The 15,378-nt window shown below is 36.1% G+C and overlaps 1 protein-coding gene across 2 annotated transcripts in view; it reads right to left on the bottom strand.

Moving 5' to 3' along the window:
• trim8a (tripartite motif containing 8a) overlaps positions 1 to 11,089 on the bottom strand; it is a 53,576-nt gene extending 42,487 nt beyond the window's left edge. Inside the window, exons 1-2 of one of the 2 annotated variants that reach the window (XM_087277326.1) lie at positions 9,969 to 11,089; positions 8,697 to 9,561 (exon numbers count right to left, since the gene is read on the bottom strand). In XM_087277326.1, the coding sequence (XP_087133452.1) occupies positions 8,697 to 9,290 (594 nt within the window). In that variant the 5' untranslated portion in view covers positions 9,291 to 9,561; positions 9,969 to 11,089. Of the gene's footprint in view, positions 1 to 8,696; positions 9,562 to 9,968 lie in introns of those variants that run through there. The other variant, NM_001278854.1, reaches the window with a different exon arrangement.
• Positions 11,090 to 15,378: the final 4,289 nt, after the last annotated feature.

The raw sequence follows: 15,378 nt of genomic DNA, 5'->3' as shown, positions 1-15,378 counted from the left end.
TTTTTTCTTAAACAAAGGAGAAATCATGCCAGGTTCTCAAACAAATGCTATAACCGGGCCAAGTGTGAAAACACCCCAAAGTGCTAAATGTGGTATCACACCAGGAATAGACTTGAGCAAGTCTGGCTTGGTCTTGGTGCGCAATGACACCAGAATATAAATATTCATCATTTGCTTTGCTAAAAATATATATTTAACTGCTTGCACCCTGTTCATGGCTAAATATATATTTTAAAAAGTTTTAAATATTGTACTTCATTAGATATTTTGTCTTATATAAATAATAATTACGTTATTATAATAGTATAATATATAAATAATAATAAATAATTGTATAATAATAAAAACGAAAATTACATAAATACGCAAATTATTTAAAGTTATCAATCACTAATTACATAAATAAAGCTGTATTCAAATAACTTCTTATTGACTTATTGAGTAATTGAATAAATTTTTAGCCAATTTAATTATTTTACACAATAATACTACTTAAAATCCTCAAAAATCCAACACAATCACACAGCAACTATTTGTGGCTAATTTGTATGAATTTGTACAATCTCATTTATATAATTTAGTATGATTTGTATATTCCTCAATGATGGTTGGGCTTATGGATTTAGTTGAGAGCCATGCCTTCTTTCTAAAATCATACATTTTCATACAACTGAGCTCGAATTCGAACGAATTAGCCACTAAACTGACAATACGTAAAATAGTTTCCTCGTGGGATCAGGCTAATAAATCTCAACCCTCAATTCTTAACCTATACATTTGGCCTTTTAGTTTAATAAAAATAAAAATAACTTAATTCATCGTTTCCTAAGCATGTGGAACCTTCTGACCATCTTTAGTTGAAAACTTTTGTTATTATGCAAAATATCTGAATGAGAAGAACAAAAAAATACAATTATTCTGCTTCTCTGAATTTATACCATATATTGTCATGAACTGATATCACATTCAGTTCACTAATTAAGCATGTGCAGCTTTGTGAAAAAAGTTACGTTTAAATGAAAAATGGAATTATTCTGAAAAATGTATTTGTATAACAAAACATACAACAACTCAGCTTCTCTGTATTGTGTATACAGAACTGTTCAATTTATTTAAAGTAGTTAAGACTATTTTATCATACAGCGTGAAAAATAAACATTGAACATGTCAGCGTTGTTCTCAGAAAACATATTTCTAAAAGTGCTGTTGACTTGAAGTTTTTCCCGGATGTTGGTAACAACCATAGAAATCCATATATGCAATTAAAACAATCTAATTAGCTTGCAAATTAGGTTATGTGTAATAAAATGAAATGACGCAGGAGTAAAGTATTGAACACATGAAGAAAGGGAGGTGCAGAAAGGCAGTAAAAGCCCAGACAGCAGCTGAAATCTCTCAGTAGTTATTGAGCAACCCTCTGCCCTTCGTCATTGTAAATTAATATCAGCTACTTCAGTTCAACATCTACATTACCAGGATGAGGAAGATGAAACCAGGGTGGACATTTCAGCAAGACAACGATCCAAAACACAGCAAAATTCTCAAATGCTTTAAGAGAAAGAAATTCAAGCTGTAGAATGGTCCAACCAATCCCCTGACTTGAATCCAATAGAAAAGACAAATTAAAGATCAGATTTGATGAACGAGACCTGAGCAATTCATGTGACTTAATTCTCCATATGAGAGGCGTCGTTAAGCTGCCATTATTAAAAGCCTTTTATTCAAATTAATAAATACATTTTAGTAGTTCAGCACTTTATTATTATGTCGTTTCATTATTACACAGATTTTTTTTTTGTATATTTGCATTGTTTGTTTTTTTTTTAGCAAAATCTAGTTCACTTCCATGTCAACAGCTCCTTTAGAAATAATATTCCCAGAAAAAAACACATGGCGTGTGATTAAATGACCTAAAAATGAAAAGTAATATCTTACTTTATTTTTTTCAGCAGAAAAGTAATTTAATTACAGCAACAGATTACACCCAACACTGACATTGCAATTCTGGGTTTACAGTTATTGATGCGACATTACCATATGATGTGATGCCAAATTCAAAACTTTAATTTGTGAAGTAAACCTACATAATATTGTATGGTTTCAATCCATGATGCATGTTGCAATAAATAGTTACTCCTACCAACACTTATTAATATCATCTGCATAACAGTTTCTCTCTGCATTGCAGCTGCATTCAAGCTTTGTGCAAAAAAAATCCTGACGGTCACATTCTCAAGCATGAGATAATTCAAAAAGAATCTTGAGCTTCAATTTAAGAAACGCATTCAAGCGTCTGTACAAAAAGTGATATTATCAGTGTCACACACTTTCTTATTTGATTAGTTACCATAGAGATCTGAAACATTTCTCCATTTGAATCAATCCAAGTGGACTTTTGGACCCCGCTGCATGTCTGTGCTGGTATATGATTATCAGACATTCAGTTTTCCAATATTCAACAGCTTGACGCTTGACAAGTCTATGTGAACGCTCTCATCTATAAAACAAACAAGAGAAGTCTTCCTCCGTGAAAGCCTGTTTTATGGATAGGCTCATTATTTCTTTCTGCTATTTGGCAATCAATCTCACAGGGAAAAATAAAATATGTGTAGGTGGCGTTCATCGTGCAGTGAACATTTCAAATCAAGCACTCTGAAAATAAACCTCTTTGGAGCCATGAAAAAAATAAGGATTCTTTCCACAGACTTATTTTTAACCTTTCGACTGTAACTAAATTATTTTTAAAATGAGCTTTTAGAAAATAAAAGCACCTAAAGAATCAAGTTTAGTGTTGATAAACCAAAGGGAACACATATGATCAAAGGCTTTCAGTTGCTTCGAAATGAAACAATAAAGCTACAAACCACTACAGATGGCAATAAAGCTAGTTTTTCACACTTATTCTCGCTGGCTTTTGAGCAATTAGTTACTATTACGGTCCCAGTATTTCTCGCTCTGAGGAGTGTTGTCAGTGTCATTATACCGGCATTAACATTCGACGCAGAGACTCAGGATATGACAGAACTGTGTAGGAATGGCAGCATAATAATCATGTTCCAGTATACTGTAACTAATGTTTCAAGAGGAAGTGATTGCTTCAGTCTTTGAGAGGAAGTTCCCTGTTCAGCCCATCCCTGTCCAATAGCTTGATTCATGATTAAACTTATTGTGAAACTGAGCAGGAAAATGTTTCATTGAGCTTTTTGATATAATTTCATCTTACTTTTAATGTAATAAAAAACTGGGTTCAACACAACACAAATGGAATAAGTTAACCTAATCACATTTACAAGTTTAAGCGGATGGAACATAAAACAATTAAGTTGTCCCCAAAACAACCTTGAGAATTGTGTTGTTTCAACTCATTTTAAATAAGTAGTTTAAACAAGCAGCAACATGTATTTTTGAGTGTAGCATTAGGCTTAAAACATTACATTCAATTTAAAATGCATTCATTTTTCTTTGTCTTAGTCTGTTTATTCATCAGGGGTCGCCACAGCGAAATGAACTGCCAACTTTTACACAGGGGATGCCCTTCCAGCCACAACCCAGTACTGGGAAACATTAATACACACTCAATCACACACACACACTCATACACTACGACCAGTTTAGCTTATTCAATTCACCTAGCACATGTCTTTGGACTGTGAGGAAACCCAGAGCACCCGATGTAAACCCACGCTAACACGGAGAAAATGCCAACTCCACACAGAAATGCCAACTGGTCAAGTCGAGACTCGAACCAGCGACCTTCTTGCTGCGAGGTGACAGTGCTAAATACTGAGCCACCATGCCCCCTAATTTTAAATGTCATTCATTCATTCATTCATTTTCTTGTCGGCTTAGTCCCTTTATTAATCCGGGGTCGCCACAGCGGAATGAACCGCCAACTTATCCAGCAAGTTTTTTACGCAGCGGATGCCCTTTCAGCTGCAACCCATCTCTGGGAAACATACACACACATTCACACACACACACACACTCATACACTACGGACAATTCAGCCTACTCAATTCACCTGTACCACATGTCTTTGAACTGTGAGGGAAACCGGAGCACCTGGAGGAAATTCACACGAAGGCAGGAGGAACATGCAATCTCCACACAGAAACGAGGTTCAAACCAGCGACCCAGCGACCTTCTTGCTGTGAGGCCTACTGCGCCACTGCCTCGTCCCAATTTTAAATGTAATAAGTGTAAAATTTGTTCGTTATGTAAAGCAAATAAGAGTACTTTCTAGGTGGATAATAATAACAGGACAATAACTGTGGACCACAAAACACTAAAAAACAAATAAATGCACTAACAATAAAAACGTGAATTAAAAATCCATCAAACCAGCTTTTTAAAAATTTCTGACTTTGTTTTATTTAATTAAAAAAATGAATGATATGATTAACTAGTGCAGCACAATATTGAAAAAAACTGACATTGTGATATTTTGTTTTTGTGTGATTTATATTGCGATATGAATAGGATTTCACAAGATGACTATTTTGAAAGCAATAACAATTTACATGGATTGTGATGATTTTGTAGAGAAGTGCATCTGCATATAGCATACAAAACTATACACAAATACACAACATAAAATCATTTAAAGCAATAGAACAAAGATAAAAATGAAACAAACAACACTAAGGTTTTTGGTGGAGTCTATCAGTACTGAGAGTAGTATTGATATTGTGAGGAATGTAAAATAACAGTGTCTTTTTGTAAACATATATTTTTCAATCTTATAGAATTTATATACTTTTGAATCTATTTGTAAAAATTTAAACCCAATCAATCGAATTTAATCTAGTTATTAAAGCAGACAACATAATATTTTGTGCCCAAATGGTTTAAATTACTTGAAATCTTTTGAGATCCTGCGATTTGACTATTGGAGATTCACACAGTGCGATGTTGATGCTAAAACGATATATTGTGCAGCTGAAACAATTAGGCCCAATCCCAATTCTACCGCTTAGCCTGTTTTAAGGGCCATGGAGAAGAGGAAGAGGCAGGGGTATAAAAATAAAATAGGGATTGAGCCTTAATCAACGCAAATTTTTATTGTTTAATGCATTTAAAACAAAGCATCACAGAGCTGTGTCTTGATTAAGAAGCAACATTCTTCAAAAACCGCATTTGAAGCACGATTTCATCATTACAGTGCGACAAAGGCTGTCTCGGTTTGTGGGCCCCTTTAAATGGGGCCTTTGTTTTATCAGGAAGTGAAGGAAACCTCCAAAGGATCCTTTGCAACACAGAATATCCCAAGATTGAAGACCGTTTCTTATAACTACTCACATTTTTCGATTCAAGTTTATATGTATAGCACTTTTCACTATTGTTATTGTTTTAAAGCAGCTTTACAAAATACGCACATTATTGCATTACAATCAAAATCAGAAATGTTAAGGTTATTAGTTACCATCACTTTATTCGTTACTAATAACTGTAATTAACTAGTAATTAATTACTAGTAGGTTTTAGCAGCTAAAGTTATTATATATAAAAACACTTAACCTGCAGTTATATAGTACAAAGGTGATCAACGAAGTGTATCAAGTGTACATAATTACACAGTTACGTGTAAGTATTGTGTTTTAATATTTTTAAATATAACATTAGAAAAAAAGTCCAATTTATAAGTAACTGCTGCTCATCAATGGCAACTCATTTCACAATGTTTGGTTTAGCGTGCATGAACTATGTAGGACACACCTTCAAAGTTCATGACATTCAAAGGATGAAGCCTCTTATGTCGTTTCACGCCCATACACGAATCGTTTCAAGAAAGCTCTGCGCCCACGTAGAAATGGGAAAACTGGGCTAAAACAGATTAATGCATATGCCACACCTGGATGAGGAGTTGTAAACAAACAGTAGCTTTGTTTCCATCCAAAGATGCGAATTAACTTCATGCACAAAAAAGGAATACTGCATAAAAGACAATCGAATAAAGCAGCGTTTCCATCCGATGAATCAAAGAAAACTAAATCGTCACTTCCTGATTAACTAACGCCAAACATCAAAAATAAAAACAGAATTTGCTGAGGCAGGAAAAGCTCCGTCAATCTTTGCTTAATTTAATAAATGACTTAATTTAATAAATGACAAATGCCGACATGCAATAAACACGTGGTGGCGTTTGAAGTTAAAAGTTCACCCATTTTCAAAACTTATGCGCATCTTGGCGTTTAAGATCCAACATGCACATAACAATAGGTGGATGGAAATATAGCTACAGACAGAAGCAGAAAACCCTAAATAAAGCGAGCGTGCACATGAAGTCCATCTTCATAACTCATATATAGATATAAACAGGACACTGGTGACTTTAGAAATATCTGATGTATGTAACTGTTAAGGTGTCTTCACTGGTTGTCTGTTTGATATCGGTTACAAGGTTTTGTTGTGAAGTGCTTATAATCATAGCACAAACACAGCTCTGTAATCCAGTTTTCATATACGGGATTCTTCCTTCTGGTCACATGGTACCATGATGTCATGATTTCCAAAAAGTGAGGTTGGCATTTTGAGATTGTTTCCCCCCCTCTTGTTACCCATTATCCAAAATGTTTGTTTAAGGGCACCAACAACACTTGTCCCATGTGAATGAAAGGCCAAAACGATATTAAGCTTCTGCAGATTGACCTTAATCATTTGTTGTGAGGACGGGACATAAACTGAGCTGCAATGTTGCAATGAAAAGAACGACTTCTCTCAGATGACACATACAAGATTTATCCAATCATTTAGTCCATATAATCTCTGCCCCTTTCGACTGCACGCTCGGACATCTGCACCAGGGTAAAGTTGCTTTTATTTTTAAATATTCAGACTTTCTCCTTATTAATATAATATTAGACAAGTATTGTTAGCAAATTGTAAATAGGGAAATTCTATCATCAGCCAATGACTATCAAAGACTATGTTTACATGGACATCAGTTATCAAATTATTTGCTTTAACCTAAATAGGACAATAATATGATTAAGTTGTTTACATGAGTTGCTTTTTGAATGTTGCCTTTCATGATCCAGTTTTTACATGCTATCCATGTTTTCTCAGGAGTTTCATGTAATTTTGAGTGTTTCATTTTTAGTTTTGTCGATTTTACTTGCAGTTTGGCACTTTCACTTTCATTCAGGAACATTTCATGCATGCCCCCCATGACAAACGAGATATTGGATGGGAATATGAAGTGCTGGAAGAGTGTAGTTTAAATGGAATTTGATATCGCACGCCATATGGGGTAAAAAACCTCCGCATTTCATGATGCTGATGTCTGTGGTCCTTTACTAACTCTGTAGGTGCAGAGAATAGTATCAAACAGCCATGTATCCTGTCACAAAATGTGGCGATGATCCTAAATGATTTTAATAGTTTAAATAAGATGTTTACAGGTCTGTACTGCACTTCAAAAATGCGACTAAAATTAGCATACTCCACATGTCTTAATTCCATTTCTGTTTAGTTCGATTATGACTTTAATCAGATTAAATTAATCAAAAATTGCTCTTAATCAGAGTATTGTCCTAATCGCATTAAAATCAGATTATTGGTGTCCATGTAATCATACTCATTGTACAACATCGTTCGCTGTCAATTAAATAGTCCTAATGCTGTTTTGAAGTCATACTTACATGTGATTTCAGACCCAATATTCAAAGTAGCTGGTAAACAATATAGCGATTGTGTCTAATTGTCACCGATCAAAAATGAATGAATGTACGATTATAAAACCCAACTTTACCTCAATGACAGCTGCCTTTTATCCAATCAAACAATTGTGGAAGCAATCTGAGAATTAACCTCTGCATTTTACCTCTACATTCTAGACAAATAAATATCTGTTGCTACCAACATTTCATCACTATTGCAGCACATTCACACTGGATTTTAATCCACCAATGTATTTGAATATGTTAGCACATAATAGCTAACAGTGGGTTTCATAGGGGCTCATGCATTTACAGGTCTGTAAACCAGTTAGACAGGTAAATAATATCTTAAATCCACAGTATGCATCAGACCAGAAAAAAAGTTTTGTGTTTAATAGACATCTAATATACATCTAAATGTAGACAGCTTGGCTAAAGCAAGGCTAAACTTGGACTTTCAGTGAAAATCTAATAGACATCCAAAAACAGCCCAAAACTAGACTAGTTGTCAAACAGACAGATTAGACAGAGATTATATGTGTAGTTATTTATTTCTGTTTATTCGATGAATAGTCTAGTTTTGAGTTAATCTTAGATGTCTATTAGATTTTCACTGACAGCCCAAATTTAGCCTTGTTTTAGTCAAGACGACTATGTTTAGACGTCTAATAGACATCTAAGCGTAGACAGCTTGGCTAAAGCAAGGCTAAACTTGGACTTTCAGTGGAAAATCTAATAGACATCTGAGATTAGACCAAAACTAGACCAGTCGTCAAGTAGACAGACATCATATGTGTAGTTATTTATTTCTGTTTATCAAACGACTAGTCTAGTTTTGACCTATTCTTAGACATCTATTAGATTTTAACTGACAGACCAAATTTAGCCTTGTTTTAGCCAAGATGACTAAGTTTAGACTTCTAATAGACATCTTTCAAAGACAAAAAATGCTTGCTGGGACATGTCAAAAATGAACTGTTGGCTCTAATTCCTGATGTTGGCGGAGTGTAGAGTGAGGTTCAAAGCAAAGGCACTCACCCTGATGTCATTACGTCGCACTTCCACGTCGCACACCGCATGGCCGTGATTGGGCGCACATCTGGAAAAGCAGCAGTACTTGCAGACCGACACCTGCTCCACATCGCAGTGATACAGCCTGTACTCGTCGTGGTGCGGGCAGCTCCAGGCCCGGACCTCTTCAGTGGCTACCAGCAGATGCCCAGGTGCCGGACAGGGCTGCTGGAGGTGCGTCTGGATGTGGGACTGGCAGCAAGGTGCATTACAACGAAGGCACACTTTCTGCGCTTGAAGTGGAGGGCCTCGCCGACAGAGGATGCAATGCAACACAGCCGGTGCTTTCTCGACGTTCAGCGCGTTGAACTTCTCCACGATATTGTTCAGCTTGATGTTTTTCTCCAGGTTTGGTTTCTGGCTGTACGCGTGGTTGCACTCCGGGCAGCGCACATTGGCCGCGTCTTTGGCCCAGGCCTCGCTGATGCAGCCCCGGCAGAAGTTGTGCTTGCACGGCAGCTGCACTGGCTCCACGAACACATGCAAACAAATGGGACAAATGAGTTCCTCCTCAAAGCAGTTCCGCCAGCTCTCCGCCATCTCCGCCATTTGATCAGACATCCAGCTTTGAGTTGATCCGCGAGCTTTACAAGGTTTCGCTCATTCTCGCGACGCCTCCATGTATAGATCCAGATGTTTGGTCAGTTAATGAAGGCCATGCGAGCACAGAAGCCACAGAGAAACAGCTGTTGATCAGAACCAAGCATGCCCAGGGAGCGTTTGTGTTCCTGGCAAAAGTTAGTCAGCAACCAAATACCACAGCCGGGCGTGAGTCTGACAATCAGCGCTCGGATTCAAGACTTGTGCTTCTTCTCAATGTACAGATAAGTTACTAAATTGATTGAAGAAAAAAGAACATTATTAGTTAAGTTTGTTATAAATCATTCATTAAGTTGGTTAATAATTGTTTCACGTAAATAATAAGATCCACCTCAAAAAAAAAAAAAAAAAATCACTGACTATTTAGTCACCATAGTGGTAGTTAATAACTCAATCACAATAATAAAAATATAATAAGCATTATGAATAATTTTACCTCATGTATAATTATAGTTATTTAATTAACGAAGCTATTGTGACCGAATGTTTTGGGCTTTACATTTCAAGCCACATTTTTTTTTCAATTTCGAGACTATTAATATATATATATATATATATATATATATATATATATATATATATATATATATATATATATATATATATATATAACGTACCAATAAATTAAAAAAGAGTTACCTGTGAATATTCTTCATCGATCCAATAGCCTAAACGAGTCCATATTCCAGTAAAAGTATCTAATACGCATGAGTCTTGTGTAAATCCAGATGCTTGAGTATCCGCTGAAAGACAACCAAACTACTAGTCAAAGGCTCTGGCGTGCTCTAAAAGCCGGTGTCGGTCAAGATAAGACCAGTCAAATCCAAATGAAAATGTGGTTTCGTCGGATCGGAAGCATGTAGTCATTCGCTAAGTTTAAAACAGGAAAAGGGATGACGCCACAAGTTCGCGAAGCACCGAAATCGTCCTTTCGTAAGCAGATGGACAGTCATTTGCCGATCACGCATCTGATTTGAGCCCGGGGCACATGACATTTGCCCTGCTGGAATTATAATAAAGTAGACCCGAGCCTCTCGCGTAACACTATATATATCGGTAGGATTTCGGTCTCGTACAACTGTCAGGAAAGCAGCCGGTAAAGCCAGAAAGCCTGTTTATCTATTACCGTGACGCGACTTTGAATGAACACACAATCGACGCGTATTTATGTATGCCAACATGCTCCCGTAGCGTTAAAGCCAGATCGTATCGCTGTCAAAGCTATTTTCTCGCTATCTGTGTTGGTTAAACATTATAGACTGATCCATCACGCGAACCCGGTCCATGTTTACCTGTCTGCACTTAGCAGAGGCGGATTGCGTTCATTTTTTAGTGCCTAATATCATGTATTTTACGGTGCTGAAGCGAACTCGCCTAAAATATTCATGTATTAAAGCCAGATACCTTTGTTGCGCTTAAAGGAGACGATATCGTTTGGCCGTTGTTATCGCTCATCAGCCATCTTGTTTTCCTGTTTAACGCGAATTAAAAACGACGTATCTATTTACTTTTCCTCTCATTTGTGTGCCCTTTATACAGGCGCTTCACGTAAAGCGCAAAAAAAGATCCGGTCCTGCGATGGTCCAGGGGTATCGCGTCCCTTTAAAACGTTACTCCTGATTAAAAGCAGATGCTTCCGCGCCGTATTCCAATCTGCGTCTGTTATTATTTATGATTTTTTTCTCCTTTCAAGCAAATCCTAGATGAGAGGAATGCAGGCACAGGACTGCAACTCAGGATACAGTTCACATACTCCCCCTTCCAGAGTCACGTGATCTGCGCCGACTTGATACATTAAAGAGGGAGGAGTTCATCAATGGGGGTGGGGTATGAATTAAAGGGACATGCCTCTAGTTTTGTGCCTGACCTGTCCTATGTTAAAGGGTTTGTAATGATGAAAATCAACTTTTATAAGCTGATTGGACAGAACTGTGTGTGGCTATAGTGTGTCCACTGTCATATTAGAGTGATATAATGCCAACAAGTCCCTTTTTAAAAGGAGTCTTTATTTTTCCTGATGTTAAAATTGGACCCAAATCCCAGTGATTTTGAGGGATTTGTGTGGTCTTCCCCGCCCACCGAATTGATTGACAGGCACCATGTTTCTATAATAACATGTATACACATTTCCACAAAACCTTTTTTGCAAATAAACTGGGATTAAAATATTTGTTACAACTCTGTGATTTTATAAGTTTAAAATGTTTTAAAACTGCATGTTTGTAATAGAGTAAAATCGCTATGTAATTCTTAACCAATATAATCACCACAGCCGCCCGACATCGGTAAATGCTAATGTGTGTGTGTGTGTCTGCAAAGTGCATTTGTGTGAGACTTATCATTTCAGAAACTCCACCACAAATACATTATATAAACTTACTTCATATTTTTGACTAGTGGCCTCCTCAGCTTCATCTGTGTCGGTCTCAATCACCGACTGCTGTTTATCTGACGTAACGCATGATGATGAGAAGCAGACATGCACGTCAGAACGGTGGGTGGGGAGAAGGAGCTGATTTGCATTTAAAGTCACAGACAAAAAAAAAAAACTGCTACAGTATACTCAGCAAAAAAGGCAGATTTTGGAGGCTATAATAAATAATCTGATGGGTATTTTCAGCTGAAACTTTACAGAAACATTCTGGAGACACCAAAGGCTTGTCTTACATCTTGTAAAAGCGGTAAAATAGGTGCTCCTTAAAACTCAGGGTTTTCCAGTAAATCCTGCATTATTATTAGCGATGACTTAAGAATTACTGGAACATGTAATGGAGGCCAGCTAGTAAGGGCTGTGCAGGTAAACATCATTCCTCAGATCTCCAAAGGTGCTCTAGCGACTGTACCAGAGGCCATGGTCTTTAGCCTCCTTGTTAGAGCAACCGACTCCCATGCGGAAGGCTGCTGGTTCGATATCAGCCTGGTGCGGGATGGGAGGCGCAGGACTGGCAGTGTCACAGAAGGATGGATATTTAGCAATTTATTTAAAAACACAGTATAAAACAGTTGAATAAATGTACAGTAGCATCTTAAATTATACCTTTTTATTAAGTACAGACAAAATGTTGTAAAATTATTAATAATATAAACTGAAACTCATGGTAAAAATGTTTATTGTTTTATTTTAAATGCATAGTTCACACCAAAAATGTAATTTCACTCTCTATTTGCCTTAAGGGGTTCCACAATTTTATGACTTTTTTATTTTAATAAACATTAAAGAGGATATTTTGGAGAAAGCTTGAAATCCTGCAACCATTGACTTCCATAGTAGGTATAATATATACTATAGAAGTCAATGTTTGTCAGCTTTCTTCAAAATATTTTCTTTAGTGTAATAAAGGTTTGACGCAAGTAAAAGCTAGGTAAATAGTGAAAGTAATCTTAGCTTTGAGTGAACTATTTTTTATAAAGATATATTGAGAAATGATGATAATTAGACAATATATTCACTGCTTGTGTCCCTTGGCCATCCCTTGTCAGTGATAATCAACTCTTTGGTTATCAAAATTTTCAAATCAAATCTTGTGTACACTCAAAACTCATTGGATGAACTTAATTTAGTTGAGAGCAGGATTTCCATCTAACACATTTTGTGTAGCACCAATTAAAAAACTATTTATACAATTAAATGCAATTGAGTTGGTCCAATACATTTGTATTTGTATTTAACTTAAAGATATGATAATATAATGTATGTTTATTATGTGTTGTACATTTTTAGTTGAAGCTATCCTAAATGAACTAAAAGAGCCATTTTTAAGCACATTTCACGAGTTACATTCACAGTTGTTTGAGACTGATCTCTAAACTAATTTTAGGACAGTTATTGCTCACTGAGCAAAGCAACAAACTGCAGTTTTGCAAGTTAACCTGCCAACACCCAAAGCATGAGTGCTTCTGTAAGGTGGTAATCTCAAAACTATTACATGAAAATCTTCAAACTGAAGTGAAGATTCAACTCTAACAAATCTTTCTATTGACTTTAAACAACTAAGATTACTTTTATTGTCAACATTTCCCTCTCTTAATTCAACCCCACGCAAAGCAAGCCGGGAACTACATAAAACAAATAGAGTGGCTAAAGAAATGACAAGAGTTGTGTTGTTTCAGCTCATTTTAAACAAGTAATCTGAACAAACAGCAGGAATCATTTTTGAGTGTATTCAGCAGAAGAATGAACCCCATATACATTTAGAACAAGTGAAAGCTGAATAAATGATGACAGTTTTGTAGTAAATTACAGCTTTAATACAAAACAGCTCGGTTTGAATCTACTAATCAGCATTTTAACAGCCCACTAGAGTGCTGTTAATTACAAACAGGACATTTACATTGGCATATTAAAGAAACAGCGTCTCATTACAAGACGTAAAGGCAAAATGTCAGACACAGGTTTGTTGACTTGCTTAGTAATAGTATTAGGTTCATGAGTTGCCATAATAAAATAATATAAAAAGGAGCCTGAAATATATTTGACGTCTAGTGTATTAGGTATAACTTTTTAACAGCTTGTTTCCACACACATTTAATAATCCAATCCAATCACATGACAGTAGCTCCTCACATTTAGGGATGGATTGCTAAAGTTTAAATTGACCATCAGAATTGACATATTATGGTGATTTAAAAGTATCATGATTGATGATACCAAACAGACTGAGTAACTGCTGATCTACTGGGTTTTTCCAGGCACAATTGTTTTTAGGGTTAACAGAAAACTTCACACACAGAAGTGTCAGATCTTTTTTAAAAGATGCCTTGATGGCAGGGGTCAAAAGAGAATAGGCTATATGCAGATAGTGTTTTTCAGCCAATGATAAACTTCCGGTAAAGCTTAATGTGACTATTTTTGAATTTCATAGGGTTCCATTTACAATTATTATGTATTTTACTTAGTATGTGATAATTGAACAGAAAGTGACTTATTATTTGTGTATATTGGTTATATATTTGTTAATGATTAAAGTTTATGAGAGAGCAACATTGGTAATTGGTGTCAAGTGTAACTGTTACAGTTTAAATCATACAAATAACAGACACATGATTGTTCTGAGTTTAGTTGTTTTATGGTAAATGGTTATAAATTAAGGTGTTTACAGAGAAAAAAAAAAATTAAATAGATGGTTGACAAAGAATTTAAAGTGTATTCTGTGTCCTACTGATAAAAATACAGAAGGTATATTTTTGTGTTATGATGAGAGAGTACACTGTTAGTATTTGAAGACTTCATTGTTGTAAAAAGAGAAAAACAAAGAGAACAAAGCTGCATGTTTAATTAAATAAAACATGATTTGTGAGGATATTTTTGCTGTAATATGACTGTTAATAAACAGATGCTACTAAGCTGCGCCTGGGGGAAAGACACTGAAGTCTCAATGTGATTTTGTTTCTTTTGATATTTCAGGTAATCTGCCCATGAGTTCCGCAGCCAGGACCCGTAACATCCCCCTAATATAACGTGGGACCATCTTTTTAAAATGTGCTTTATAACAATAGAAAGTGGAAACATTGTCCACGTTTTTTCTTTTTTATGCCCAAGTTTAAACTAGAATTAACCAACAGGAATGAAAATAAACAGAGAAATCTATCAAATCACCGGTAGGGATAAACAGAAACGATGTATATGACGAAATAGGTGTAATTAAAACAGATATAGATCCATCTAGCCTTGTATCAATGGCTCAAGCTGCTGTCAGGGTAAGAGTTTTTAATAGGCACACTTTGGCGCTGTTAGTTGTGTTGTTTAAACGCCACCAAAGTCTACCTGAGTACTGTAGCTGATCACGTCCACCACAGCGTTCACATCTTGAGATGTTGCTTCCAGCAGGATAACACACCGTATCACAAAACTCCAACAACTAAAATTGTTTTCTTGAGCATGACCCCAAGTTCACTGTGCTCAAATGACCCCCAGTCACCAGATCTCAATTCAAGAGCAGCACTAGGATTTGCTGGAACAGGAGATTAGCATGGATGTGCAGTCGACAAATAAGCAGCAACTGTGTTCAGCTTTCAGCCTGCGCAGTTAAAATGAACACAAACACCTTGA

The sequence above is a fragment of the Danio rerio genome, chromosome 13 (genome assembly GCF_052040795.2).
Source record: "Danio rerio strain M-AB ecotype USA chromosome 13, GRCz13ab, whole genome shotgun sequence".
Taxonomy (NCBI): domain Eukaryota; kingdom Metazoa; phylum Chordata; class Actinopteri; order Cypriniformes; family Danionidae; genus Danio; species Danio rerio.
This window is presented reverse-complemented; position numbering and strand designations above follow the sequence as displayed.